Source organism: Acytostelium subglobosum, assembly GCF_000787575.1.
Source record: "Acytostelium subglobosum LB1 DNA, scaffold: scaffold17, whole genome shotgun sequence".
In the NCBI taxonomy this organism is placed as follows: domain Eukaryota; phylum Evosea; class Eumycetozoa; order Acytosteliales; family Acytosteliaceae; genus Acytostelium; species Acytostelium subglobosum.
The window spans coordinates 394,237-422,135 of record NW_012236516.1 but is presented as its reverse complement, the minus strand read 5'-3'; the positions used below and the strand labels follow the sequence as shown (position 1 = coordinate 422,135).

At 42.7% G+C, this 27,899-nt stretch overlaps 9 protein-coding genes across 9 annotated transcripts; 5 read left to right on the top strand and 4 right to left on the bottom strand.

Moving 5' to 3' along the window:
- Nucleotides 1–57: 57 nt before the first annotated feature.
- Nucleotides 58–2,896, top strand: SAMD00019534_081750 (hypothetical protein; the record flags this gene model as incomplete). The annotated part of the gene is made up of 8 exons (XM_012896635.1): nucleotides 58–250; nucleotides 332–463; nucleotides 537–675; nucleotides 761–1,302; nucleotides 1,422–1,532; nucleotides 1,602–2,290; nucleotides 2,357–2,591; nucleotides 2,832–2,896. The coding sequence occupies 8 exons, from the start codon at nucleotides 58–60 to the stop codon at nucleotides 2,894–2,896; spliced, it is 2,106 nt and encodes a 701-aa protein (XP_012752089.1).
- A 100-nt stretch (nucleotides 2,897–2,996) lies between these two features.
- On the bottom strand, nucleotides 2,997–6,962 carry SAMD00019534_081740 (hypothetical protein; the record flags this gene model as incomplete). Its single annotated transcript, XM_012896634.1, has 6 exons — nucleotides 2,997–3,449; nucleotides 3,535–3,712; nucleotides 3,777–3,933; nucleotides 4,001–5,225; nucleotides 5,293–5,885; nucleotides 5,957–6,962. 6 exons carry the CDS (start codon nucleotides 6,960–6,962, stop codon nucleotides 2,997–2,999), a joined length of 3,612 nt encoding a protein of 1,203 aa, XP_012752088.1.
- Nucleotides 6,963–7,994: 1,032 nt separating this feature from the next.
- On the top strand, nucleotides 7,995–9,404 carry SAMD00019534_081730 (hypothetical protein; the record flags this gene model as incomplete). Its single annotated transcript, XM_012896633.1, has 1 exon — nucleotides 7,995–9,404. One exon carries the CDS (start codon nucleotides 7,995–7,997, stop codon nucleotides 9,402–9,404), a length of 1,410 nt encoding a protein of 469 aa, XP_012752087.1.
- Nucleotides 9,405–9,526: 122 nt separating this feature from the next.
- On the bottom strand, nucleotides 9,527–11,619 carry SAMD00019534_081720 (hypothetical protein; the record flags this gene model as incomplete). Its single annotated transcript, XM_012896632.1, has 3 exons — nucleotides 9,527–10,204; nucleotides 10,316–10,618; nucleotides 10,741–11,619. The coding sequence occupies 3 exons, from the start codon at nucleotides 11,617–11,619 to the stop codon at nucleotides 9,527–9,529; spliced, it is 1,860 nt and encodes a 619-aa protein (XP_012752086.1).
- A 1,180-nt stretch (nucleotides 11,620–12,799) lies between these two features.
- On the top strand, nucleotides 12,800–14,648 carry SAMD00019534_081710 (hypothetical protein; the record flags this gene model as incomplete). The annotated part of the gene is made up of 3 exons (XM_012896631.1): nucleotides 12,800–12,944; nucleotides 13,022–13,305; nucleotides 13,398–14,648. 3 exons carry the CDS (start codon nucleotides 12,800–12,802, stop codon nucleotides 14,646–14,648), a joined length of 1,680 nt encoding a protein of 559 aa, XP_012752085.1.
- A 401-nt stretch (nucleotides 14,649–15,049) lies between these two features.
- On the top strand, nucleotides 15,050–16,501 carry SAMD00019534_081700 (hypothetical protein; the record flags this gene model as incomplete). Its single annotated transcript, XM_012896630.1, has 3 exons — nucleotides 15,050–15,904; nucleotides 15,971–16,282; nucleotides 16,337–16,501. 3 exons carry the CDS (start codon nucleotides 15,050–15,052, stop codon nucleotides 16,499–16,501), a joined length of 1,332 nt encoding a protein of 443 aa, XP_012752084.1.
- A 204-nt stretch (nucleotides 16,502–16,705) lies between these two features.
- Nucleotides 16,706–19,327, bottom strand: SAMD00019534_081690 (hypothetical protein; the record flags this gene model as incomplete). Its single annotated transcript, XM_012896629.1, has 5 exons — nucleotides 16,706–17,488; nucleotides 17,564–18,209; nucleotides 18,280–19,003; nucleotides 19,084–19,152; nucleotides 19,228–19,327. 5 exons carry the CDS (start codon nucleotides 19,325–19,327, stop codon nucleotides 16,706–16,708), a joined length of 2,322 nt encoding a protein of 773 aa, XP_012752083.1.
- Nucleotides 19,328–22,941: 3,614 nt separating this feature from the next.
- On the bottom strand, nucleotides 22,942–25,731 carry SAMD00019534_081680 (hypothetical protein; the record flags this gene model as incomplete). The annotated part of the gene is made up of 4 exons (XM_012896628.1): nucleotides 22,942–23,025; nucleotides 23,101–24,716; nucleotides 24,825–25,629; nucleotides 25,708–25,731. 4 exons carry the CDS (start codon nucleotides 25,729–25,731, stop codon nucleotides 22,942–22,944), a joined length of 2,529 nt encoding a protein of 842 aa, XP_012752082.1.
- A 318-nt stretch (nucleotides 25,732–26,049) lies between these two features.
- Nucleotides 26,050–26,652, top strand: SAMD00019534_081670 (hypothetical protein; the record flags this gene model as incomplete). The annotated part of the gene is made up of 1 exon (XM_012896627.1): nucleotides 26,050–26,652. One exon carries the CDS (start codon nucleotides 26,050–26,052, stop codon nucleotides 26,650–26,652), a length of 603 nt encoding a protein of 200 aa, XP_012752081.1.
- Nucleotides 26,653–27,899: the final 1,247 nt, after the last annotated feature.

The window sequence follows — 27,899 nt, the reverse complement described above, 5'->3', positions numbered from 1 at the left end:
AGAGTCACATATCATATACGTCTTGTAGGTTTGTTGTAATTGTTGGCATACATCGAGATGAGTATCAATAAACAACAACAACAACAACGCTCGTCGACGATGGTATCTGATGCGAACACTCCTGATGTTAGTCCACATCACAAGTTCCAAACCAATCCAAACAACTTGGGCAAACCACCCGAGTGCTTCATCTGTATAGCCGACAATGTAACAGGTCTCTCATTGCCAGACAAGTTCTCCATATGTACAAGTATGCATGCTCCATCATCACATCACATCACAACACATCATTTTAACCAAACATACATCAATCAATCAATCAATCCCATAGAGTGTAACAAGTTGGCACATACTAGATGTATACCACAACTCAACAACAGTACACTGATATGTCGTGGAGTAGATGGCAAGGATAAACAACACAACAAGTCATCATCATTATTGAAGTTGTTCACAAGCAAATGTATGTGAATGTGAGTTGGACCATGGTCCATGTCCACCCAGACGACTGATCATTATCCACTCCACACATTTAGATACATTTGAAAAGTATGGAGAACAGATGGTGGAGAATGGAGACTATTCATTCGAGCATATAAAGACATGGATACAGATGTTTGCTCAAGAGGACAACGGAAAGCATATCTACAAGCGGAAGTACTATGCATTGTTCAAGTATGTTTGGTTGTGATTGATCAGTCCAGTGGTTCCAGGAACTAACTTATTCTTCCGTGGAACCATTCCACATTCAATCAATAAGTAATCTGGTAGTCAATGATCAAACATTTGCTTATATTCTCTCTCTTCAAAGTGATTCGCCAAGGAGTGTTCCAACGCACTCATCACCTGATCATAGCCACAACCACTCGCACAGCCACAACCACAGTCACAGCCAAACTAGTCATAGTCGCAATCATAGCCATGGACAAGTACTCAATCAAACATTCACGTTGGCATTGCCAGACCTCAAGAGCATGGTGATCTCATCGTCATTGCACTTTAGTCTGGCATCACGCAATGACACTGGCCAATTCATCATGTTGTCAATATTGTATCATCTGGTATTCACGCCACAGAACATTGTACACTTTCTAAACATCGAGTCATTGAACACATTATGCAACCTGTATACATTCTATCTCCAGACACTCAAGGCTATACCATCAACACTATCCACATCATCCAACTCCATCATCATCTCATCATCATCATCTTCCAATGATGACAAGCGAACCATCAGTAGTATAAGTGCATTGTCATTGAAGTTATTCGCCATATTCTTACAATTGATCAATGGACATGGTATGTACGGTACCTTGACACATCCATGTTTGGATGTATTGATGGATGGATACTAACAATATAGTGACCACAATTAGAGCGACTACTACCTGTATATTTCAACTCTAAACTTATTGAAGTCATGGTCAACCTGTACGCTGACAGGGACTTGCTAAGGGGCAAGCTGGATAGCGAAGAGCTGGGCGCAAGTGATCGAGTCATGGAGCTTCTATCCACATGTTTCAAGCGAGGTAATTGCATGATCAATCACAGGAACCATTCCAATCACTCACTCAATCAATCAACGAATCATACTTTAGAGCCATATCGAACTTTGATTGAGGGCCATCCAGGTTGGTTGGAATTGATCGTGGAGTACTCATCCAGGACATCATGCAAATTGCATAGAGAGTTGTTGTTGGATAGCGTCACATTTACTCGCCAGCTGTATAAGTCAATGTTGTGCACGGTGTATCGAGGCGTGTTTGAGGGTCGAGAGGTTGCCGTCAAGCAATTGCCCACAGATGGATTGGGATTCGACTGGGAGCTGTTCCATCGCGAGGTGGCAACCATCTGTATATCACAACATCCAAGCGTCATCCGATTCTTTGGCGCGTACACTGGCAACAGCACTGGCAAGGACCCATTCATCGTCACCGAGCACTGCAGTCGCGGTAGCATTGTTGCCGCGCTCGAGTCATATGTCGAGGAGCATCGCCAGCCACCTCCCATCGAGTTGTTGGTCAGGATGTCAATCGAGGCGGCACAATCACTGGACTTCTTGCACTCCAAGTTCCTCATACACAGGGATATCAAACCTGATAACTTCTTGGTCAAAGATGATTTCAGCGTCAAACTGATTGACTTTGGCACGACCAAAGTAGCGCCACACAAGCTCAAGATGACCGTTGTTGGCACACCTATATACATGGCACAAGAAGTCATCAATGGCGAGAGCTACACTCAATCAGCAGACATCTACTCTTTTGGATTTGTACTCTACGAGCTTGTAAGTCCACAGACCACCATCCACTCAAGTACATTGATCACTAATCATCCATTCAATCGATCATAGTTCACAAGACAGTTGCCATTTGCTAGTATGGCTGATTTTGAGCGATTGGAATTGGTCTCAAAGGGTGGAAGACCAAAGATACCAAATTCAGTACCATCATCAATCGCCAAACTAATCAATATTTGTTGGCACACTGATCCAATGCGAAGACCAAGCTCACGTGGCGTACTCCAAGCACTATATATGGCATTACGATCAATCTCATCAAAGGTAACAATGGTAGATATACACTACTGTATGTGCGCATCAACAATGGAACCAATATTCCGTAATCTTGGAGACTTGCAATCATTGTTGTCATGTAGTATGGTGTGTCGCACTTGGAGAAGGGCGCTTTTCCAAGGTATATGCAGCACCAAGACTTCCATGTACTATGATCAAGTCTACTGGCGACCATTCATTGATAGGAGTATAAAAGATCAGCAACAGCACGTCAAGGCATTGTCGTCTTCCTTGTCATCATCATCATCTTCAGCATCGTCATTGGCATCATCCACATCATCATCAAGGAGGTCATCCAGGTCATCAATCCCAACTTGATCAATTATATAAAGATGGCGCCATGGCAAATGTGCGTGCATTCCTGGACAAACTATCCAGGAAAGAGTGTAAATGTATTCGGTTGATTGATTGATTGGTCTCACTGTTCTGGCCGATCAGCCACAGACAACGCGTAGACATTGACGCCAAATAGCTCTGCCTTGTCGATGTTGGCTTTGAGAGTCTTGCCAAAGCGGGCCGGATTGGTCTTCTCTTCGAATGAGAGGTACTCCATCCAGAGGTCTTGATTGTAAGGATAGTAACTTAATACATTCCTGTACAGTTTGGTTATCTGTTGCTCGGGTAAATTTGAATCGATGGCAGCTTGAAGTGAAAGCTTCCAGATGGCCAAGGAGATGGCTCGCTTGGGTGTGATGGTCTTCAAAATGCTCTTGACTGCCGTGTCGAATGAGTTACCCGAGAGCATCTTGACATACATTGAGAACATATGATCATTGTCTGGGAAGAGGTATACACACTTCTTTAGCAATGGTATCGCATTGTTCTTAATGTTTCGATAAAGATCAAATACCTGATTGTGTGCAGAGTAGTCCTAATGATTGATTGATTGATTGAATGAATGATGGGTGTCAGGAAGGCATGAGGGTATGATTCCAGGATTGGGGCGAGATAACTACCTTTAGACATGGGGGTTTGAGTGCAGAGTGTAGGACTTGGGGTGCATCGCTAGGGACCATGGAGTTGTACTGTCCAAATGGATAATAGAACTCTGTTGGTACCTCTTGGAAGAATTGATCCACAAGGTTATCAATCTCATTAGATACAGTTGATGAGTTTGTTATAACATGTAGAAGTCTGATTGATTGAACGGGAGAGTGTGAGAGAATGAATGAGTGAGTTTATGGACCATGATACATACTCTTTCCAAATCTGTTTCTTATCCTCCATTGAGTTCAGATGACTATTGGTTGCATCCTTTAGGATTGAGACCACCTCTTTGTAATCCCTCTTGAGGTAGGCATAGAGGGAGAATGTCAACCAACAGTTTACCAACTCATTGTCGTCTATTTGGGAATCTGGTATATGTTTGAGTGAGTATGAATATGTATCAACTGGATAGATGCACATGTGTTTGATACATACGAGTCATGGACACTGCAGCAACAGACAGAAATTGATTGATGTTTGAACTTCTTCCAAGTAGTATGTTGAGTAGGGACGTGGTATCAATGCGTTCGTCGTTGATCAATGTTGTTTGTTTCTGATTGATTGAATAGAGAGCATTGACGAAATGATCCACTTCTTTGATGGCTTCAATGTGTTGATGATGGCCAATGAGATAGAGTGTGTAGTAATGTATCAACTTGAATGAGCTGGCATTCAATCGTAAAGCCTCTTGAAGTAGGATGATGATGTCCTTGTGCTTGCCACCCTTGGTGCAATAGCAATCTGCCAAGAATAGCCATGCATCAATGTTGTTTGGTTGAGACTCCAATAGTGTGTTTGTGTAGGACGCTATATCACGTAGTGGTTGTACACGTGATAGGAATGAGAGATGATTGAGTGTGAAAGAGTTGTTGCCTGTCGATGTTGTATCCAGTGTCTCCATTATGATCTTGATTGCATCCACGTTCTGTGGACTGTGTTGTAGGTATGCATTGTTGCCAAAGTATGCATCCCAGTTGAATGTGAACTGCTTTGGCTCCACGCTATTGTTGTTGGCACCATTTATATATAGGTCTGTTGTATCGGGTATCACGTTAAAGAGTAAGAGTGTGATGAACACTAGCTTGAGCGATTGCTGTTCTTGTGGTGCGAGGATTGATCTGATGGTCGATGCTTTGTGTGGCACAGAGAGGAGTGGATCGAGGTGTTTGAAAGAGTCGTAGTCTGAGCGAACAAACAGCGCAGCAGCGCTCTCCAAGTTGTAGAACGCCAAGAACTCCAAGAGAAGGAAGTCGCGCCAGCCTGCCTCGCAGACGTATCTTAGGTATATGAGGAGGAGTTCGAGTGTCCAGAATGATCGCTCTTCAGACATCGCGGGAGTTGTGGTCGACTCGCTAGAGTCTGAGAGTGTGTCCATCTCCATCAGTCTAGTGAGTGTATGTGTGCATATGGACAGCTTGTGAGGCAGTGAGCTGGGAAGTCGTAGCTTCATAAGGGGCAAAAGAATAGTGTCGCCAGTGGCTTCGGCAGCCTCATCAATCAGTGCTTCAATCTCTTTGGATGAGTTTGTATACTTCCTCGAGTACACCTCAATATATATCTTCCAGTACATTAGCGATGCTGAGTTGTTCTCAACTATGCGTCTAAGTCTAATCAGTACCTCCTCTCGGCATGATTCATTAGCCAGGACATTGTATGTTGTCTGTCGTGTGAAGCGTTTGAAGGTGTAAGTCAAGAGTGTGGTCAAGATGCTGGCGAGCCAGACATACCAATGTACAGAGGTATCCAATGCATTTGGCAACACTTGTTGGGTCCTTCATGTAGTCGGCTGTTGATACTCCACTCGCTCCACTTAGTCGCACTGAGTCCACTTCTTGATTGATCGACAGGGCCGCGACATCTTCATCCTCTCCATCAGTGTCCACACTGTCGTCTGCTGATGGTCCAGTTGTACTTGGCTCCGCAACATCATCCGCAAGCAATGGAAGGAAGTCCTCTGATTCATCAGTGACGGTGGGTGCGACACTAGTTGTGTCCTCCTCGCGGGGACGCTTCGCAGGTCGTGTCGTCTTGGGTCTCGTCAAAGCAGTGATCGAAGCAAACAACCTATTCTGCCTCTTTGTCGCAGCCTCTTCCATTTCGTTCAGATATTGCATGTTTCGATCCTTGATAGCCCTCTCGCGAGATGGGTTGAGCTCGAGCATCACATGATCAAGACCGACAATTGATTCGGCCAGTTTTGCTGCCTTGGTCAATGTTGATTGGGATTCATCCTCATTCAAAGTCGTCAATATCACATCCTTCTGTTGCTTGTCCAAATTCGAGTTTGAGTAAGTCAACAAGTCCTCAATGATCTCTTTGTCTAATGTGTTTGTGTGGCCAAAGGTTAGCATACGCGGGTAGGGGCCGTGATTGAGAGTCTCGCGAACTTACTCGTCATCTTGAAGTCCCTGACATGAAGGAACTTGCAATTGGGATCTCGACACACTCCGTCGAGTTCGTACATGCATAGCTTGCGTCTGGGATTGAGTTTGGTTGAGTATGTACTGGATGAATGAGTGAATGGAGAGAGAAGAGAATAGTTGGGCGAGTGACGATATGATCTAAGACATGCTAAGGGTGATTGATATCTTCCATTTGGTGCTGATGTCGATGATGACGACGAAGTTGATGATGATTGTGGTGCAGCTCCTACTCCAACTCCAATTCCAACTCCAACGAATGATTGATCGCGATCTGGTGTGAGGAGCTCAATGTGCGAGGGCATTCTTGAGGGTGCCGGCTGTGCAATGTAGTGTACCTCTTCCTGAGACATGTGTGAGTGATTGACGGCGCGCCGCAGACTGATCATCTCTAGCACTTTGCTGATTCGCGGGTCCAGTGTAGCCAGTTCAGCCTCCTCAATCATTCGCTTCTTCTCATTGAGTAGGTCAACCTTGTGTTGATAACTCTTCCTCAGTATCTTGGTCTTCATCTGAAGGCTGATGTGTGTCGCCTGTTGATTGGCACTCTTTGCCGTCAACTCTTCAATGTCAGACTCGTAGTCGTCCATCTGTTGCTTGAGCTCGTTGAGCTTGGTGGCCAGCAGCTTCATGCGATGCTTGTTGGCCGATAGGTCCAACTCGAGATTGAACATGTCTAGGCTGTTGTTGGTGACGTCCACAGTCGTCTGTACAATGCTAGTCTTGAGTGTATCAATAGCTGTACGTTCATATTGCAGATTGTCCAAACTCAACAGACCTGATGAGCGTTGTTTCAGTCTCCGTCTCAACTCTTCCTCTGATGACAATGTGATTGTGTTCTCTGGTGCAAGTTGATCACCTTCTTCCTCTTCTTCTACTTCATTGCCATTATCATTGTCATTGTCGTTGTCATTGTGAGTGTTATTGTGATTGATTGTATCATCATCACCACCATGACGATCATCGTATTGTATCATGATAGTATTATCCTGTTGCTCTCGTTGTTGTTGTTGTAGTTGTTGTGTGTTCGAAGTTATAATGTTGTGGTCTTGTTCATGTCTCTTTTGTTTGGTTGCTGCTTCTCTCAATTGACGTTTCTCTATCTTTCTCTCTCTGTATAGTTGTTGATGTTGATTCAAATGTATTTGTTGTTGTCGTTGTTGTTGTCGTTGTCGTTGTTCAATTGTATTTGTCTCGTTATCCATTCATTCAAGTTCACTGAATACCACTTCACTTCTCAAAAGAACTAGTTTGAAGTTTCCAAGTTCATTCACTCATTCATTCATATAGACCTTCCTTCCTTTCTTCCCTCCTCAACAACGAGCAAGTACAATCGTACTACCCTACATTCCTAATCATAATAAAGGAAAAGTAGAAAGATAAGTCCTAAACAAACAACGTCCGGATAAGTGATTAAGTTCTGTTGTTTATATGTATACCAGCGATGCGCCACAAGTCAGTGATGACATTATAATGTAAATAATGCATTCATCATTGTATGGTATGGTATGGTATGAACGGACCGACACGACATCAGGAGATATCTGATATGTCATGACATTACATCAACTCCATCTCTATCTCTACCAATCATCAACCATCTACAAACTTACACACACCACACCCATCAATCAATCAATCAATCATTCTGACGAGTGAGTGGAGTGGAGTGGTAGTGTGATGTGATCATTAAGTGACAAGTGATCAATCACACACACGAATATGATATCTGATAGAGAGAGTCAGATTATTAATAGATTGATTGATTGATTGACATTGCCAAGATCCTGGATTGGCCAAAGTCAAGTACTTGCTGTCCACATGTGATCAATCACTATCTCTCTCGCTCATTCATTCACTCTCTCTTTCTATCCTACAAATAATCAATCAATCAATTCAATCAATTCAATCAAACATTCAATCAATTAAATAATATGACGTCTACGTCTATAATCCAAGAAAATAATGTTTCCAGCAAGACTGGAAGGGCATATGAAGTGTTGAGACCTATGGGACACTCGGAGAAGTATCAACTGTCAAAGTATTTGGCTGGAATATATTGTCATCCTGGCAGCAATCAAGTGATCAAGGTGGCGCCACACATCAAACTATCGCCCGAATATATATATAACAAATTATGTTATGCCACCTACCGTCTTATCGATAGCAACTCATTCCTTCAGATTGGTGTCAGCCACCTACATTCACAACTACCTCGCTATACTCGTTTCCGCGAGTTTGACCTCAGTAAAGTGGTGAGCGTGGTCGAAGATCGATTCTGGGAGCCAAAGGACCGCGAGAGACTGATTGAGGAGGCATGCCATCAACTGATCGTCCCTGACGAGACTACACCAATGGTGCGTGTTCGTGGAGTCTGGCATCGTGACCGTCCCCACGAGATAATGGTTGACATCACATTGGATCACCTGGCAGGCGATGGATTGGCATTCAAATACATCGTCGAAGACTATGTCTACTACGCTAATCAATCAGACTCGCATCCAATCGACATTCCCGAATCAAACATCATCGCTCTCTCCGAGAACAAGGACTTCAAGATCATGGACACGCTCGAGGAGAAGAACCCAACGAGGATCGGCTCGATCAAGAGGCTGGGTATCCTCGCCCACCTCCACTATGTACCCGCGGCCATCAAGAGACAGTTCAACTCATTCTGGGCTGGCAGCAAGCCACAGTCATGGGAGAAGTGCAATAGCCGCATAAGGATCTTTAGCATGCCAATGAGCGACACAATGGACTTTATGGAAGCCTGTCGAATGAACAAGGTGACGCCGCACGCAGGCCTGTACACATGTATCCTGGCATCACTGTCGAACTCGTTTGGCAGTGAGGCACCGATAAAGTTGCGCACCGCCACCGTCATCAACCTGCGAAGGATGTGCAAGTTGGACAATAACGCCCCAGGCATATTCTTGGGCGCCATCAAGCGAGACACAGTGATCGAGCCACGTGCCCTTGACGACATTCACAACTTTTGGGACGAGAGCAACAAGTACAAGAACTACCTGCGCAGCAACGCCAAGGAATCACTAAGATACGCCAACATGATGGAGTACATCGCCGAGGACTTCCCCAATCGTCTGCTCAACTACTGGACCAAGAACATTGAGAACTATCCGATGGGCCAGGCCACCAGCTTCACCATTAGCGACACGGGCATATTCAACGTGCCCGAAGGTGGTGATTGGGCGCTCATGGACTGCGCCAGCACACAGACTGCCATCGTAAGCTGTGGCACACTACTCTTCACGATGGCCGGTGTCAACACACTGGACCGATACTCCATCAGCATGTCATACCAACGCGGCACCATCACCGAAGAGGAGGGTGACCTGATCATCGAGGGCATCTTGCGGAGCATGGGCAAGTATGCCAGAGCATCCAAGTCAAAGATATAAATAAAGGTGAAGTGAAGTCTATGATTGAGTGTCCATGCCTCTGGATGATGATGAGACATGGTTGAATGTTAATTACAATGATCGGAAACTGTACACATGTATGAGTGATTGACGATGATGGATTATGACTCCACAATGACTGTTGCACCTTCTCGCTTGCGTTTCAGGATTTCGCGGGCTTCGTTGTGCAATGCCTTGGTGATGGGATAGAAGAAGACTGCAACCAGACTGAAGAGAATGATGACTGATGGCACAACACTGACGAGTATGCGCAGTGCCAGGACAACTTGTGGATTCTCCTTGTTGTTGTCGATGATCTCGGCACTGTCACCGGCGACACCCACTGGCGCCTGGTAGTGTGCCGCCTCCAACACAAAGTTGGACACGGCCAGGCCAATCGACAGGCCAAGCTTCTGGAAGAAGAGGAAGAGCGAGTAGAATATGCCCTCTCGTCTGTCTCCAGTCTGCAGCTCGTCCAACTCAATGACATCGGGCAACATCGACATGGGGATGAGAAAGGCCACCGACACGCCAATGCCACCAAATGCAGCGATGCCCCATAGCATGGCTCGGTTGCCAGCGGGCACAAAGTAGAGACTGCCAAAGGTGATGAGCAGGAATATCGAGCCGAGGTAGTACACCGACTTCTTGCCAATTATCACTGATATCTTGCCCCAAACAATGATGAACAGTGACACCGATATCTGCAGTGTGGCCAAGATATAAGGGAAGTCCTCCTCGCAGTCGGCCACGTAGATGCAGTACAACAATAAGTTATTCTGTACAAACTGTACTGCGATCTAGATTATTAATTGATTGATTGAGCGAACGAGCGAGGGAGTTAGTGATCGATCGAGTGAGTGAGTGAGTGGCAGGGCTGGCCAGGGTCCCAGGAGTCTACAAGGGCATACCTGGCAAAAGAAGTATAGTAGCGTGACTGTGATGAAGGCACGATTGTTTAGCATGAGCATGAGGCCTTTGAAGAAGGGTACACGTGACTCCTTGAGCGTGGCTGTGGGGATGTTGCGTGTACCAAAGAATGTGATGGCCAGAGGTATCATCATTATGAATCCCCATACTCCACCACTGAGTAGATATCCTTTCTCATAGTTTGTGACCTTTACTCCATCGATTGTCGTCGTGAACACTGATGTCAATAACGAGTGAATGAACGATGACAGTATGCCTCCAATCATCATGGATATCATTCGCATCTGATTGATTGATTGATTGATTGATTGATTGATTGATTGATTGATTGATTGATTGAATGATTGGTTTGGTAGTTAGTATGATTGATTGAATGAATGAATGATGGAGAGCATGGACAACATACTCCTGCCAATGATGTCCTTTCGTCATAGTCTTCAGTGATCTCGGCATTCATCGCAGAGTATGGTATGGTCACGCATGAGTATGCTATGCTTAGTAGGATGACGACAAACTGGTAGTAGAGCACTTTGTTGATCTGGGACACTGGTGGCACGTACCAGAGTGCAGTATAGAAGATGGCCAGTGGCAGCGCACCAAAGAGGATCCAGACGCGACGACGTCCCCATCGCGACACGGTCTTGTCGCTGAGCGATCCGACAAAGAGGTCGGAGAAGGCGTCGACCGCCTTGGCCGAGAATAGGAGCAGTGCTGTGTACATTGGATTGACTTTGGCCACATTGAGCAGGAACTCATTGAGGAAGAAGCCTTTGATCACCTGATAGATGGCCAGGCCACCCTCGCCCACTCCATACGACACCTTCTCAAACATTGTCAGTTGTCTAGTGTCACTACCATACATATATTGTTGTTGTTGTTGTTGTTGGGCTGCGATAAAGGTGGCGTAGTGAGCATTGTAACCGAATCTAGTTGGACCAAACTCTCCTGAAGATGAAGTTGATCCAGATCTCCGCAGTAGAGGACTTCTATCACTCCTGTCACTAAGTTCGCCACTATTATTGCGTGATGTATTATTATTATTATTATTACCAAGTATTACTCCACTATTGCCATAGCCATTGCCATTGCCACTCCCATTGCCACTCCCATTGCCAGTGCCATTGCCAGTGATATTGCCACTGCCATTGTTGTTGTTCTTTACAGTGTTGTTATAGTTATATTGTTGGTTGTGATTGAAGTTGTTGTTATTGTTATTCCTTCTAAATGTGTTGAGTTCGACATCATCGTCCTCTTCGCCCTCATCCGGGTATCCAGGTGATAGCATTCTTGAATCAATCAATCAAATCAATCAATCAATCATATATATCTGTATCTGTATCTGTATCTGTATGATTATGTTATTGTTTGTCCAACTAATGAATGAGTATATCCACAATAACTACATCATCAACAATAACACCAATAACATCAACATCAACAACACACTCATTCTCATCTCACTAGGCCCCATAGTCAATCAACCTTTGTTGTTGATGACACCTTGTTTCAATTTCTCTATCAACTTTTGCTTTGCTAAACACTCTCTCCTTCGGTGGTGGGTCGTAGAGTACTGGGCTTGATCGAATCAATCAATCACATCTTGCGTTTGCTTGACTAACTTTGATTGGGGCCCACCGATATTTCTGAACCCAATCTCGTTGTTTTGTTGCCGATTTAGGGTCTCAAAGACACCTATCCAAAGTGTCAGTCGAAAGTTCAAATTGACGCAAATCTGTACAAATTAGTAGTTCGTGATCATCAGAAGTCAACACTTGAACAACTGTGAAGTTGTCCGAACCTTTTGGATCAATCCATTGTTGTTGACGATAGACACACACATATTCTATTCTAGATTTATTCATTCAATCATCAATGCATTGTAATAATTATTACAAACATATATTAACAAGTTGGAAAGAGAATGAGATGTAGAGTATTCTAGACTCGGCTTCCCAAGATGATCACCAATAAATTGGTTAAAGTTGTAAGGCCCTATTGTGAGGTGAACTTTTTAGTAAGTAAGTTGTTGATTTGATTCGACCACGCATCGGTTGTGGACCTTAGCCAAAAAAGAGACAGAGAGGGAAGAATCCTATTTGGAATGTTGCAAAGTCAGCGACTGTAAAGAATCGGGTGGGTGGGGGTAGGGTATGTTGGTGTGATGAACCGTTGCGTGTTTGTGAGTGTGTTTGGATACTATGAACTTGAATCAAATGGTGGGAACCCCTAATCACCCCCAAGACGACGTCGTCCGGCATTCATTCATTCAAAGATAGCTAAAGAAAGTTCATAGTCAAACCTGTCAGTCAATATGTCTATTCCATTCACCAAACTTACCCTTACCCTTACCCTACACTACCTACCCTACCCTACACTATTCTACTAAACTAACTATTAAAAGGGTCATACTTCCATCATCTTCTTGTTATACACACATATAATAGATAAATAGATATATATAAAAGATGATTGGTATCGAAGACTTTGAAAAGAAGTTGGATCGTGACCAAGATTCATTGTTAATGCATGAGGAGGACTTGAATCAAAGTACCGACAGTTCAATACATTCTTCAATATTGTCAAGTAGTAACTATGATGATCAATCAAAAGGTAAGCGTGCATCCAGCATCCATCCCCAAGTATGATGACTGACAGACCCCATTCAATCAATCAATCAAACAAAAAAGATAAAGAACCATTGGTATCATCGCCAAAGACTCCTGGAAGTAATAGGAGTAGTCCAACAGGAAGTACAAGAAGGAATGGTGAGGTCAAGGAGGTTAAGTTTATGAATGAGAAGAGTTATCTGGTGGAGCAACAGACACAGGATGAAGTCAAGGATAATACCAAATCAGTGCCAACAGGCAAGTGGAGATCAGTTCTATTCTATCTATGTCTATCATCCTTCTGGCTGGGGCATGCTGCCATCAACAGTTCATTGACATCAGTGCTCTATCCCAAACAAATTGCGGTATGTATCTCATGAAGGTTGGGCGAGGAGGGGAGGGGTGCTGGAATGATTCCATACCGACTGATCACTCACTCAATCAATCAATCATATAGTACATGGTTGGAGATGAGGAGAAAGAGAGATATTTGGGTCAGTTACCTATTTATGGAGCGGCAATATCGATTGTGATGGCGCCATTGGCTGGCGCTCTGTCTGATCATTGTAAGAGTCGGTTTGGAAGACGTAGAATATTTATATTCTTTGGAGTGATCATTTGTTGTGGATTCCTCATTCTATCGATCTTCCCTGGCAAGCATATATATTGGTTCATGTTATGTACTGTTGGCGTGCAGCTTGGAGGCCAGCTGGCTGACGGTCCCTACACGGGCCTGACGCCCGACGTCGTCCCCAAGGAACAATACGGCAAGGCAAGTGGATACCTTGCATTTTCGATGGCTATTGGCAACCTGCTGGGCCTGTCTGGCACTGGCATCATGTTCTGGAACACAAAGAATGATGGCGAGACACCTGCCGAGCCACCCTTTGCGCAGGTCTACAGCTTCCTGGTCGTGGTGCTGGTGTTGTTCACCGTGCCCACATTGATTGGCGTGCCAGAGAAGCGATTGACGGGCCAAGTGCCCAAGTTCACACTCAAACGATTCTTCATGTCGTTCTACCTGCCCTCATCCCAGTATCGCAACTTCTACTGGGTGATCATCACAAGATTCTTCCAAGAGATGGGCATCTATTCAATCTTGCAGTTCTTCCAGTACTACCTCGAGGATGTCATCAAGGTGGAGAACGCCACGTTCTACACCACCGTGCTCCTGTGCATCATTGTCGTCACCAGTGTGCCCACAAGTATTGTGGCCGGCCCACTCTCTGATCGCTTTGGCCGCAAGGTATGCGTGTACATCTCAAGCGCTGCGATGGCCCTCTGCACACTTGGCTTCATGTTGCTCAGCTTCCGACCAAGCCTCACGATCACTCTTGTGATGGGCGCCTTCTTTGGCATGGGCTACGGCGCCTACCAAGCCGTGGACTGGGCGCTGGCACTGGACGTGCTGCCAGAGAACGCCGACGTGGCCAAGGACATGGGCATCTGGCATCAGGCCTTTGTAATCCCATCGGTACTGGCGCCATTCATTACAGGTATGGTGATTGATTCATTGCATGTCAAGTACAGCTACCAGATCGCCTACACGGTCGTCTTCTCCATGACGATCTTCTGGTTCACAATGGCCACAGTAATGATCAAGCCAATCAGAATCGAGAACCGTTCTGGTAAAGATAACTTTATTCGTCTACACGCTGTAGATGATGATGACAACAAGAGCACTAGCAGTACTCCAACTGGTGCATAATTAATCAATCAATCACTATCCGCAATCAACTCATTCAATCAATCAATCACTGTAATCATACATATTGTTGCATATATACACAATATGCAACATGATATATATTATATTCGCACCGAACGACACAAACAATACAATACAACTGTCGCCGACGACACCCATCATTCACCTTCCTCGTCTTCTTGTCCCATAATCAAGTTGAACTCATCATTCCGTTACGCGTGGGCGTGAGCTTAACGGGTTCGCGACTTCAAATGATTTGAATGTTTGATGGAACACAAACAATTGAGTGAATGAACAAAGCGACGCACACAAACAAATACAAATACAAACACATACATATACATATACATACATATACATAGAGTAGAGTAGAGTGGATGTTTAGTAGATAGATAAAAGGAATGAGCGAGGAAAAGAAGGATGATTATATACCTGTATTCCATTACAGAGGCGCATTGAGTGAAGCCGATGTGGATAAAATGTTGGAGATGGAGTTGGAGGCAGAGGCAGAGGCAGAACAGCTTGTTAGAGGCTTTGTAAAGGAGACAAAGAATAAACGTGGCAGAGGTAGACCACGCAGGACAGCCTCAGAGAGGGCCAGCAGCAGTGGTAGCAAGAGGAAACATTCATCTGAAGACTACGACGACATTGACTTTGACCATCCCGCCTTCTCTCAAGCGTCACAATCACAATCACAGCAATCACAGTCACAGCAGTCACAATCACAATCACAACAACAATATACCAGTGAATCACTGGAGGATTCATCATCACCAATAATGGATTCTTGTACATTTGATCAACAATCAACCGATATTCATACATCCAATCAATCAACGATCGCCACATCAAGCAACGACATAAACAACAACAATAACAATAGTAATAGTAATAACAATGGACAGTTCATAAATTTGGATGATGATGATGATTGTCTCATTGTGACTCCTTCAATAACATCATCCCTGTCATCAATGCCATCGATGTCGGCACTGGGCCTTTCATCATCTTCATCATCCATCTCGAACGTATACCAAATAGACGACCCTTACATCCCCACGCCTTCACGATCCAAACACTCATCCAAGAAGCAACGACAAAACACATCATCACAGCAACTGCTACAGCTGCAACAACTGCAACAACAGGCACAGATGGTGCACCAAGAGCAACAAGCACGGGCAGAGATCTCCAAGCCCATTGACCTACACCTAAAGCTCGTTGGTGAGCCAACTCAAACGATGAGCATCAACAACGTAGGTGCACAAACTAAGCTGTGAGTCGCGCGACAACATCAACTAACACGACACGACACTCATTAGAACTCACCGATCAAGGAACTTGTTGAGAAGTATTGTAAAGCAAAGCATTTGGATTATGAGAACATACAGTTGAAGATGTATGGATTCGCGCTGGAACACAGCAAGACACCAATGGAGTTGGACCTTTTCGATGGCGACACAATCGATGTGACGATCAAAGAGGTGGAGGTACCAGCAGAGCTCGACCTCACCTCCTCGGCGACACTCCCCATGTCAGACACGCCCTATCAAGAGTCGAACGCTGATGACACCAACAAGCTGTTACTCATTCTGCGACATGAAGGAACATCACACAAGTTTAAGATTGGCAAGGTATGTATTCGATCGACCCTGATGCACTGGTCCAATCACTAACATCAACAACAGGGTGATACGTTTGAGAAGTTACTATCTGGATTCCAGAAGAAGGTGACTATTCCCGCTGGCAAGAAGATCACATTGAAGTTTGATGGTTTGGCGCTCAATCTAAAGAGCACGCCAGAGGATGAGGACATGGATGACGACGATCTTATCGATGTTTCAATCAAATAAACTAACAAGAAGTAAAGTAAAGTACGAACACAATGGTTGGGTATCGATGGATTGTTATCATATTACCATCAAATGAAATTAATTATCTAATGAATATGATTGGATGGTTGGACAATGTCGGAGGATGTTGGCTGGTGTCCACCCCATTCGAATGGAGGTCTGTCGGTCGGTCGATCAATCAATCAATCACATCTCCACACTCAATCAATGAGTGGCCACTTGTAGACTCTGGAGAAATGGTATCGGGTTTCCTGTGGACTGCTTGACTGGCGATGTGATGTGGTTGAGTATACGAAGCACTTGATGGGGACTGTTGACGTAGTAACGGGTGTATGCCTCTACCTTGCCAATGGACACAGCAAAGTGGTTGTCGTTCTCGTTGTCCAGCAACTGGTAGAGCTTGGGGTCGGTGGAGCCATTGCCGAGACAGAGGAGGAAGTCGATCTCTTTGTCCTCGTTGACGATCGACTTCAAGAGCGTTCCGCTGCTCATGCCACTGGGTCTGATCTCAATGGTTCTGTTGGTGTGGATGATCTCAATGGGTACCTTGGACGAGACGTCCACCAGCTGGGTGAGCAGCTCTAGGGCCTGCTCACCTGCGTATTCCAGGTTGCTATCGATGTAGCTCCAGGATATCGTGGCCTTGCGGATGTCCAGTAGGGAGCCAGGTATCCTCTCGGTGAAGTGCTCGAGGATTGGCTGCACCATCTCAATCCATGAGAGGTCTATACCTGCAGAGATGTTCTTCCAGCCGTCTTGAGGTATGCCACTGGATGACTTTAGGAAGTTGCCATGCTCTGCTCCCAAACCGACTGGAATATCCTCTAATACGTCTAGGGTCTCGGCATTCCTGCTGGTGACGATATAGATGGTGTTCCTTGCATCTTTGGCCAATCGTTTGAGTGCAACTGATAGTTTGTTTGACAGCTTTGTATTTGTGTGTACACTTGAGTTTGAGAATAGTCCATCATAGTCAAACACAAGGAACTGATTGATCAGATTAAATGGTTGATTGAGTTAGTAAGTCAAAGTCAGGAGATGCCACCAAACGAACAAACTTACTCTCTTGTTGGATGATCTGTATGATCGTTCGAGTGTCTTGATGTCCAAAAGAGAAGGGTCTATTTCACAATGAAGCTCCTTGCATGCGATGATGTCATTGAGTATCGCCTCGCCCCATACGGCACATGTGTTTACAAGTACATAGTTGAGATTGTAGTCGTGCTTTGTTCTAATCTCCTCCTTTGATAGTTTCAGTGCCTCTGATATGGAGTTTGAGAGTTGTGATTTGCTCCACGGATTGATCGAGATCGCTCCGCCAAAGCATCGTGCGGCACCGTCAAACTCACTGAGGATGAGGATGCCAGGGTTATTGTCGCGATGACATGATACGTATACATGTGGGTCGAGGTTCATGCCTAGTCGGAGTGGTGTTGATATAAATACATCGGCGATGGAGAAGAGCGCACACTTCTCCTCAAAGTCGAGATATCTGGTGATGTACTCGACGGGGATAAATCCGACCTTGCTGAACTCGCCATTGATCCTCGCAACAGTCTCGTTCACCTCTGAGGACACCTTGCTCTGGCCGCCTGGCTCACTGATCACAAAGAACACAACAGTTCCAATCAATGATGGATTCTCCCTAAAGAATCTCTCAAAGGCCAGCAGCTTCAACTTGGTCGCTTCGTTTATATCGCTTCTGTCCCTAGTTGGTTTAAATAAAGAGATAGAGTCAGTCAACTTGATGGAGGTACCTGATCAATCAATCAACTTACCATGAGAGTAATATACGCTTGTCCTTGAATCTCTCCTTGAGGTCCACTATCCTCTTCTGTACTTCAGAGCTGTTCATTGCTCTCTGTGTTTCGTTTGGATCGATACCTTGTGCACAGACGGACACTTTGGTCAAGTGCTCGCGACCGGACTTCTCGTCTCTGTACTTGACACCGTCAAAGCCACCATGGACGCCGAGTATCCTGGTGCAGGACTGAGTAAAGTATCGTAGATAGGAGTAGGATTGGAATGAGACGAGGTCGGCGCCAAGTATACCCTGGAGGATCTTTCTGCGCTTGGCCAGACACCTAAAGATCTCGACGGCGGGGAAGGGGCAGTAGAAGAAGAAGCCGATCAATGGTTGGTTCGGTATCATCATGCGCAAATATCTAGGCACCAGCATCAACTCGGTGCCATGTATCCAGACAATGTCGCCAGGCTTATATATCTCTGCTATCTTGTTGGCAAACTCTTGGTTGAACTGTTTGTAGGCCTTCCAGTGGCCGTCGGGGAACGTGCTGTCTGAGATGTCGTAATGGAACATTGGCTTGAGGAATTGGTTCGTGAACTTGGTGCAAGCATCCTCATACAGCTTCTCAGATACTATCACCGGTTCCATACTATTGTTCTTGATCTGATTGCATACATCTTCATCCTCCTCAAGGTTGAGCAGACCTGTATATCTGCTTGTAGTTGGACATCCTACCCAGCAGTAGTCCTCGATATCTTTTTAATATGATTGATTGAATGAATGAGTGAGTGAGTGAGCGAGTGAGTGATGAACAACAAGTACAAGTACGACTTACGATTGTTCTGTTTTAATGACTTGATACTTGATACTAGACAATTGATGTTCCTGTCGACTGATGACCATACTGTTGTTGATGTAAGGGTATAGTTAGTATTTGATTGAGTAATGAGTTATAAGTATGAGTAGATGAGATACTAACCATATTCATCGTTATTCTTTTGATATGAAAGTGGAAGTGCTTGGTAAACAATAATAACTTTGTTTCCAGTTGGTAGTTTACTCATTCCCAATGCTTCCATAATAAATAATAAGATTGATATTTAGTGATTAATTGATTGATTGATTGATTGATAGAGATAGATATTTATATATATATATATATATATGTTGTAGTTGAATAATGAAGTGACAATGAATGAAATAAAGAATGAAAGAGTGACTGATGATGTTGATGAGGTGTTGTTGGCGGCTGACTGATGTAAGATTAATGATAGAGAGGTGTCAGTCCTCTATCTTGACTAGTTCTTAAGCTTATTCTTCGGACTGACTACTAAAAGGATTAATGGTTGACTGTGTCCTCTCACACACGCACACACACACACACAAACAAACGATGTCTATTCACAGCTGTAGCCCTTCCTAACAAGACATATCAAAGCGCACACTTGAACAACAACAACAAACAAATAACCAATGAATGGCTAGATGAGCATGCACCTACACTCACAAAGGCGCACAGGGTAATGTTAAACAACTTGAATAAACAAGATGTGTGGGCTTACTAGCCTATCTGATGGATGGATGATGTTGATATCTGATGTTGGATTATTATGATGTTGATACTCTATTGATGTCTCTATATCTGTAACCTTTTTTACTATTATGATAATAACAAACTATATATTTGTTTGAACATGTCATTAGAATAATGGTTGGTTCAAACACCACTACACACACCTCATTAGAGGACAGACAATGTTGAACAAAGATAGTGAAGAGTAACCTCTAGAGGTAGGTAGGTCAATGAAACAACACACCATTTCCGCATTCATTCGAATAAGAACAAATGTGGTGTGTTGTTGTTGTTGTTAAATCATTCTAATAACACAAGACCTGATTTATTGACCAAAAAAGGAAATCAAGATGATAATCCAATCCTGGTCATTGATACTTGATCGGTGAGCTCACCCATGTCTGTTGTCAACAAAGACTGACACGGCTGTTTTTTAGGTTGTTGTTGGTTTTTTGGTTCTTCCAGAATGAGATATGTCATTGGCCTGGGTCCATGATACCAAAACTTACTATCCTGGGTTAGTTTTAAAGTACGAATAAAGTGAAGCGAGTTATTTGAGGTATTTGCCTTAAGTCACATCAATATATTTACCTATTCATTTGTTGAACCTAAAACTGTTGTTGTATCTGTTTGAAATTAACGAACGAATGAATGAAATAATTAATGAATGAAAGAATTGAAGGGTGGGACCACAAATTTATGTTTGAGGGAAACAAATAAACACTGTTAAAGATGGATACAGTTAATATATATATATATAAACAGATATTGGAATATCTATCTACTCCCGATTTGATATCTCTTACATTAGTATCTAAACGATACTTTAACATTAGACAAGTATTGTTAACAACTCAAAACCATCATTATATCAATCATTTGAGTATTATTACAAACAACGAACAAATTTCAATACCATCCTACATTACACAACTTACAATTAGTATTAATAATAATAGTGATAATAATAATTATAATAATAATGACAATAAGTCTATATTTGAACAACCTGGATTGATTCCTATGTCGGTGACCAACTTAAGTTATTTCTACGAAAGTTCTAGGAACCGTGTCGAACAATCATTTAATCCAGGTGTCATTCCATCGTCAGTGACATCACTCACCTTTGGAAGGAATTTCCTTATATCACTTCAACCTGGTGTCATACCATCATCTGTGATCACATTGGATTTGGGAGGTTTCAATCAATCACTGATTGATCCCTCAGGAGGAGGATCAATCATTCCATCCTCAGTGACTAAACTGATATATGGAGGCAGTGGGTTCAATCAACCTCTTCCACCGGGTGCCATACCTGCATCAGTGACAGACTTTACATTTGGTCGTACCTTTCATCAACATCTTTCTGAAGGCTCATTGCCATCAACGTTGAGATATCTCACTTGTGATTCAACACTCCACCAACATGTTGCCTTGCCTCAATCATTGACGCATCTAAACATTAAATACATCAAGGCGTCTGTTCTCGAAACACTGGACATCCCACGCACACTCACTTGGCTATCCCTAGGCAATAAGGAGAAAGAAAACCTGGAGATATGGTCTGTTCCATCTACATTGACCTACCTTCGCCTATATGATGGATTGACACTCTGGCCCGGTATCGAATCCGAATCATTGACACACTTGGATTATGGTTGTATTCATAAGTATCATTGGGATAGAAGAGCAGATGGCCCTACACCCATATATTTGGAGCCAGGTTCCATCCCAAGGTCTGTTAGACAACTTTACCTCAACAACATTCTGAGTCCTTTGGATGATGGTATTCTCCCTCATTCAATCACTCACCTAACCTTTGGCGACTTGTTCAATGGGCCTCTGGTGCATGGATCAATCCCTCCTTCAGTCACTCATTTGGCATTTGGACATATCTTCAATCAAACTTTGAATGATGGTGCTATTCCAAGGTCTGTTAGACTTTTGGTGTTTGGTGTGGAATTCAATCAATCTATTTACCCTGGTGATCTTCCCTCATCATTGATTCACCTTCAATTTGGGTGTGAATTCGATCAACCTCTCGAATTTGGGACCATTCCTTCATCGGTTCAATTCCTCAAGTTTGGTGTACATTTCAATCAATCTCTACTTGATTATTATGAAGATGGCGTGTCTATACTACCATTGTCATTGACACATCTTCAACTAGGTTACTGCTTCAATCAAATATTAGGGCGTGGAACACTACCAGATACACTTGTTAGTTTGAAACTTGGATCACTACACAGAAAAGATAAACTCTATGAATGGTACGAAGACGGTACGAGTAATGATTTTGGTAGTCCAAACAGAATACATCGACGATTTAACAATGATGAGCAACATGATCTATGGTTGGACGCCCTTCCAAGTTCATTGAGAAATCTCAAAGTTGGAAGTGGACATTATCAAAACATCCGAGGAACACCTCCACCTCAGTTGGATATCACAATCTATCATCAAAAGCATTTATTACGATCGTTTATCCGACAAGGAGGTAGTATTTGTCAATCATCATTCAACTTGGTCATTTCAAACCATCGAGGATCTTTTACATTCTCAATTAGAAGGATTTCAAGTACATGTATATTAATGCTCACAACATCAATTCCAAAACACATCTTTGGAGGATTCATTAATTTGAATGTATTACGAATGAGAAAGAGGCAATTCTTTAATTCATTTATAATGGATAAGATACCATCCCATCACTATAGGTTTACAAATATTTCATTTAAATAAATAATAATAATGAGGACTGCCATCTCCATTCCAATATTAGAGTAAGAATTGGAGATGATACAAGACTTTCCGGTGATGATGACTTCTAGAAGGATTTCCTCACCTCTAAATCTGACCAGGTTGGTTATCAATCTTATATAAGTCTTCTTTCAATATACAAAGTTCAGTCTTGGGAAGCAAGAAACAGTACTTAATGATTTCTCCAGGATCAGAACAAATGATTGGAATATAAATGAATAAATAAATAAATGAATATATTATTATTTCAAAATCCAAGATCATCAATACCTCGGACAATCTTTCCAATGCATAGTGGACAATAGAGATGACCTCCAACTACTCGTACATATGATAGTTCATCCATGACTGTGTCGCACACTATACACTTTCGATCTTGTTGTTGAAGTAGTAGGTAGTCACGTTCACATCGTTCACAATGTATAACCTTGTCATTTCTTCCTCCTGTACACTGTTGCATTGGTTGGTATCTCTKGCCGCACATCCACTACATTGTAAATATATATTGGTTATTGATACCAATACACTCTCCTTCTCATCATGATGTGTAGTTGATGTTGGTGTTGTTGTCTCATCCAACTTCTTCTTCTTCTTCTTCTTCTTCCTCTTCTTGGATTTTGACGATGATGTTGTTGTTCCAGATGACACTTGAACATTGTCTCTGACTCCAAATGCGAACCCTCTTGATTTAAAGATTGGTGTGTCTGAAGATGTTGATCGCCCTACAATATCAATGTTGTTGATGTTTGGTCTCAACTTGCTGTTCACCTTGTCAATGATGAAGTCCAATAAGTTATTGATTGTACTGGACACTGGCGCCACTACATCTCCTTCCAGATTATCTTGGTGACAGTCACCTCTAACCTGATTGCGATAGTACTCTGTCTGCTCTCTGATTGTTTTCTCCAACTTTAAGTTTTGATCCAGACTCTGTTGTGATTCATTGGCCTTTCTCTCACTATGCCTTAGTCTCTCCTTGTTGCTTGCTAGTCTGTTCACATTGTCGTCCAATGATTGATCGACTTCTAACATTCTCATCTTTAACTGATCAATCGAGATCTCAACAACATCATTGTCGTGAGCAAGTTGAATATTCTCCAATTCCATGTCCCTGACTGTTTGTTCCAAACAATCGATACCAATGGTCCTGACTTGCTCAGTCGTTGATATATTGTTGATCTCCAAGGTTCGCGATAGGTCTTCACACTCGTGTATGAGTTTGTTCATCTCCTTCTTCTGATTGTTACATGATTGCGTTACAATGTCCAGTTGTTGTCGAAGCATCTCAATCGTGTCCTGGTCACTTTGTTGTGCTGCTATTGTGTTGGCCACTCTTTGACATGACTTTGACCTTTCCTCAGTCATCAAGTCCCTCTCTTGCTCCAATCTTGTAATCTGATCATCTTTTTCTCTTACAAAGTTTGTGATTAACATCTCACTATCACCATCATTATGGTCTGTTGTCCAAGTCCATCGCATATGATATGCCTCGAACAACCTCAAGAACTTGAGGTCACCCTTGGGTGAGAGTGGAGCATCGCCACCTTCATTGTCCAATAGACTATACAATGGATTACTATATGTTGATCGATGTTGCTCAACATGTGACCAGAATGATGGAGTTGAGTTGGCAGCTTTGTTCAATCGCTCCTTCTCCGAATCATACAGGAATGTTCCAAACTGATTGCTATGAAGTGCGTCCAGGAGATCGACCAATAGACGTTGATTGAATTCGAATCGACTTGGATATTGATTGATAATCTGCCATACACAATCAATGAAGTGAGGGAACAAAGGTGCACGTTCATCATTGTTGGAACCATGTGTACGTTTCCAGAACTGATGACCAAATGATAGCCATTCCTTCTCTATCAGTATGGCAAATCCTTCCAATGTACGATAGTATGGATCAATCAATAGCATGGCCAGTGAGCATAGTTGACAAGTTTGATCGGATCCGTCCGCACAATATACCATCACCGAGGATCCATAATCCAGCATCTTGGCCACATTGACAGCACTTTGAATCAACATGCTGAGATGATCCAACCATCTAGAGTCCTCCAGTCTCGAGTAAAAGTGGAAGTCACTACTTCCATCATTATGTCCACTGCTCCATGGATCGCTACTGATGTCTATGATGTTGTTGTTCATTCCATTGTATGATGATGACCCATTCAACAATAGACATTCATACAACTTCTTGTAACTTGTGCGAAGTTGTCCCAAGTGATTGGTCATACCAGGGGCCTCCACACCTCCTGCGTTCTCGTTTGGACGAGCGTCAATCAAAGTGATCGATGTGCTTGTGTTGCCCGAGGCCATTACTATCATATCCATTAACTTCTCATCTACCATTCGACATGTCTTGTTGGATGTGCTGGTGAGCTTGGCCGAGCGGACCAACACTGAACCCTTGGTTGGATGTCGCCATGACAGTACTGGCAGTCTTCTATTGGTTCTAGATGCGGCCGCCTTGGACAATAATGGTTGACTACCAGTTGGAATAACCAATATCTTGGGATAAGAATCACACAACCTATAGTCTGCATTGGCATATGTGATCGACCATTTGGTGTTGGGTTGATTGTTGATTCCTTGTCTCCTATACTCTTGGATCACATCGTATAGTCTCCATCCTGACTTGTTGATGTTGGTGTTGGGGTATGTATCTTTGTTGGCAAACGCGAAAGCCGACTCATTGGACAACTGTGGCCAGACTGAACATCGACATTTGGACATAATCTCTTCGAGTAGTTGATCAGATGTGAAGTAGAATCTCAACCAATATCCTATATATCTTACTTGTACAAATAGACAATGTCTGTTCTTATTCCTCTTTGTTGTAGTGATTGATGATAATGTTGACTTGTCCAACTTTGATATTCTTGCCAAAGGTAGGTCTACATTCTCATCCAATTGTCTATCCTCATCAGTGTTGGCAATGAATGCCAGACGGAAGTTGGTTATAAAGAAATGACCTGTCAAAGGACCATCCTGAGTATGTTTACTAGCATACACCTTTCGTTCAACAACCTCACCAGCGTGCTTTGGTTGATCGGGGAATGATATTAGTGATTGTTTGATTGATTGGTGAGTAGGGTGGGATAGTCCAATGATACTTACTATTTTGAAGAACTCTATATCCATTGATATTATCTATCCATAACATTAAAATAACAATGTTGTAATGATAATGAGTCATTAATCTTTCTCAAGATTAGATTCATCATTTTGGGAAAGATATTTATTTATGTTGCAAACGAAAGTGATTGAATGAAATGGGGTATGAGAAGATGTGATTGGAGGTGTGTGTGAGCCAAATCACAAGTCACGTGACCAACAGATATTAATATATATATACAAATACACACAATGAATAATAATAATAACAAAGCATTTAAAATAGTTACAGATAGATTGATCTTGCGTTGTTATGATCCTCAAAAGGATGATGCACGTCAGTTGATGTTGGCGATAAAGGAGAGCAGAGATCATCTGCTGCCTTGGATGCCATGGGCCAAAGATGATCAACATTTAGACAACGAGGAGATGAAACAGATGTTAATATCAATGTTCAGTGAACAGTTTCATTCTGGACTTGACTACCCTTATGGCATCTTCCTTCGACCGCCTCAACTCACTGATGGGCAACAGCAACATCAAGAAGTGTTTGTTGGATCAACAGGTCTACACCCAAGAATCGAACCAAAGAATGAAGCAATGGAGATTGGATACTGGATGCATGTTGATCATCTCAATCGAGGCTTGTGTACTGAGGCCGTACGTGCATTGGTCTGTGTTGGCTTTGATCACCTGCGTTTGAAGACACTGGAGATACACAGTGAGCGTAACAATCAACTCAGTCAGAGGATACCCAAACGACTGGGCTTTCAACCATCAGCACATCCATCCGAACATGATGTCATTGTATGGACACTTCATCGCGAGGACTACATCAAAATGCTCGAACATCATCACGATCAATCACAAAATGACAATCAATGGAACAACACTCTTGCCACTCTAGAGATATTCGATGATGATGGCACTAGAGTATATCCTTGTTGACACAAACTAATGAGCTGACTTTATTCTTCTGACATGTTGGTGGGGAGCGTGGGGTGGGATCATTCCAGCCTCCCTCAATCACTCATTTAAATGAGTGCTATGCCGATAATGATAAGGGCAATGGTCATTCCAAGTGTAGCAACCATGGAGTTGGCTGATGAATTGTTTGACTTTTTGATGGGACAAGCATCACGACTTCTGAAAGAGAACTGGTAGTTACATTTGTTGGATGTCTCACCTCCACTGTACAAAGTAGTTTCACTATCATAACAATAAAAGTTGATAGTTGTAGTTCTATATGAATATGGACAATAAATAGTATTGGATGATGAACTTGTATAAACTACTGAAGCACCTTGTTGAGTAGTATCATCTTGGAAACATTATTAATATTAATATTAATAATTGAACTTTGAAATTAATCAATTAAATTAAATAAGAATATTAATACTTACCTAAAGCCTTCCAATATCCAGTATTTAAATCACCTAGAGTGAAATCCAAGTCTGTTGATAGATTGTCCTCTTGACATACAGCTTGGGGAGGAGTGGTCTTTGAGAAAAAACCAGTGCAAACTGCAGAAACTCCACATGGATTGACATAATACTAATGTTTTAGTTTGAGATGGATGTTATTATTAGTTTGAAACAAAAGAATGAATGAATCAACTTACGGTGTATTTAGTATTTGGAACAATGTATGAATCGAATTGACCCCTATGATGGTTGAATGTTTGGAAGTCAGTGAGTGTTAGGAAATGTCTTTGTACACTTTGAAGTATGTTAACATACAAACTAATATGGGAGAAATCATAACTATTTCCTTTGGTATCATTGTATTGACAATTGTGTACCAATTGGGCATTAACAATCAATGATTGTATAGCTACCAAAGAAATTAAAAGTATTATTACATTCATCATCTTTAATTTATATATATTTATATGTTAGTAGTAGTATTATGATCTTACACTATGATTCGGAATCATTTGCAAGACTCTAGAGTCAGCAGTGGATTGATTGAGTGTGTCTCTTCATGAGGGCAATCAAATGAAGAAAATTGCTTAGTTTCCCTGATCAGCTCCAAGTTTATGAACTTCAAATTGAATTTAACACATTTCCTAATCAATCAAACGTTATCCATCGCAATACTTTGAAAATAATGGATGATTGATCAATAAGCTGATCAACTTTTTTAGTTCAATCTCAGATAAATCGGATAGTTTTCTCAAACACTTTCGTGTTCTT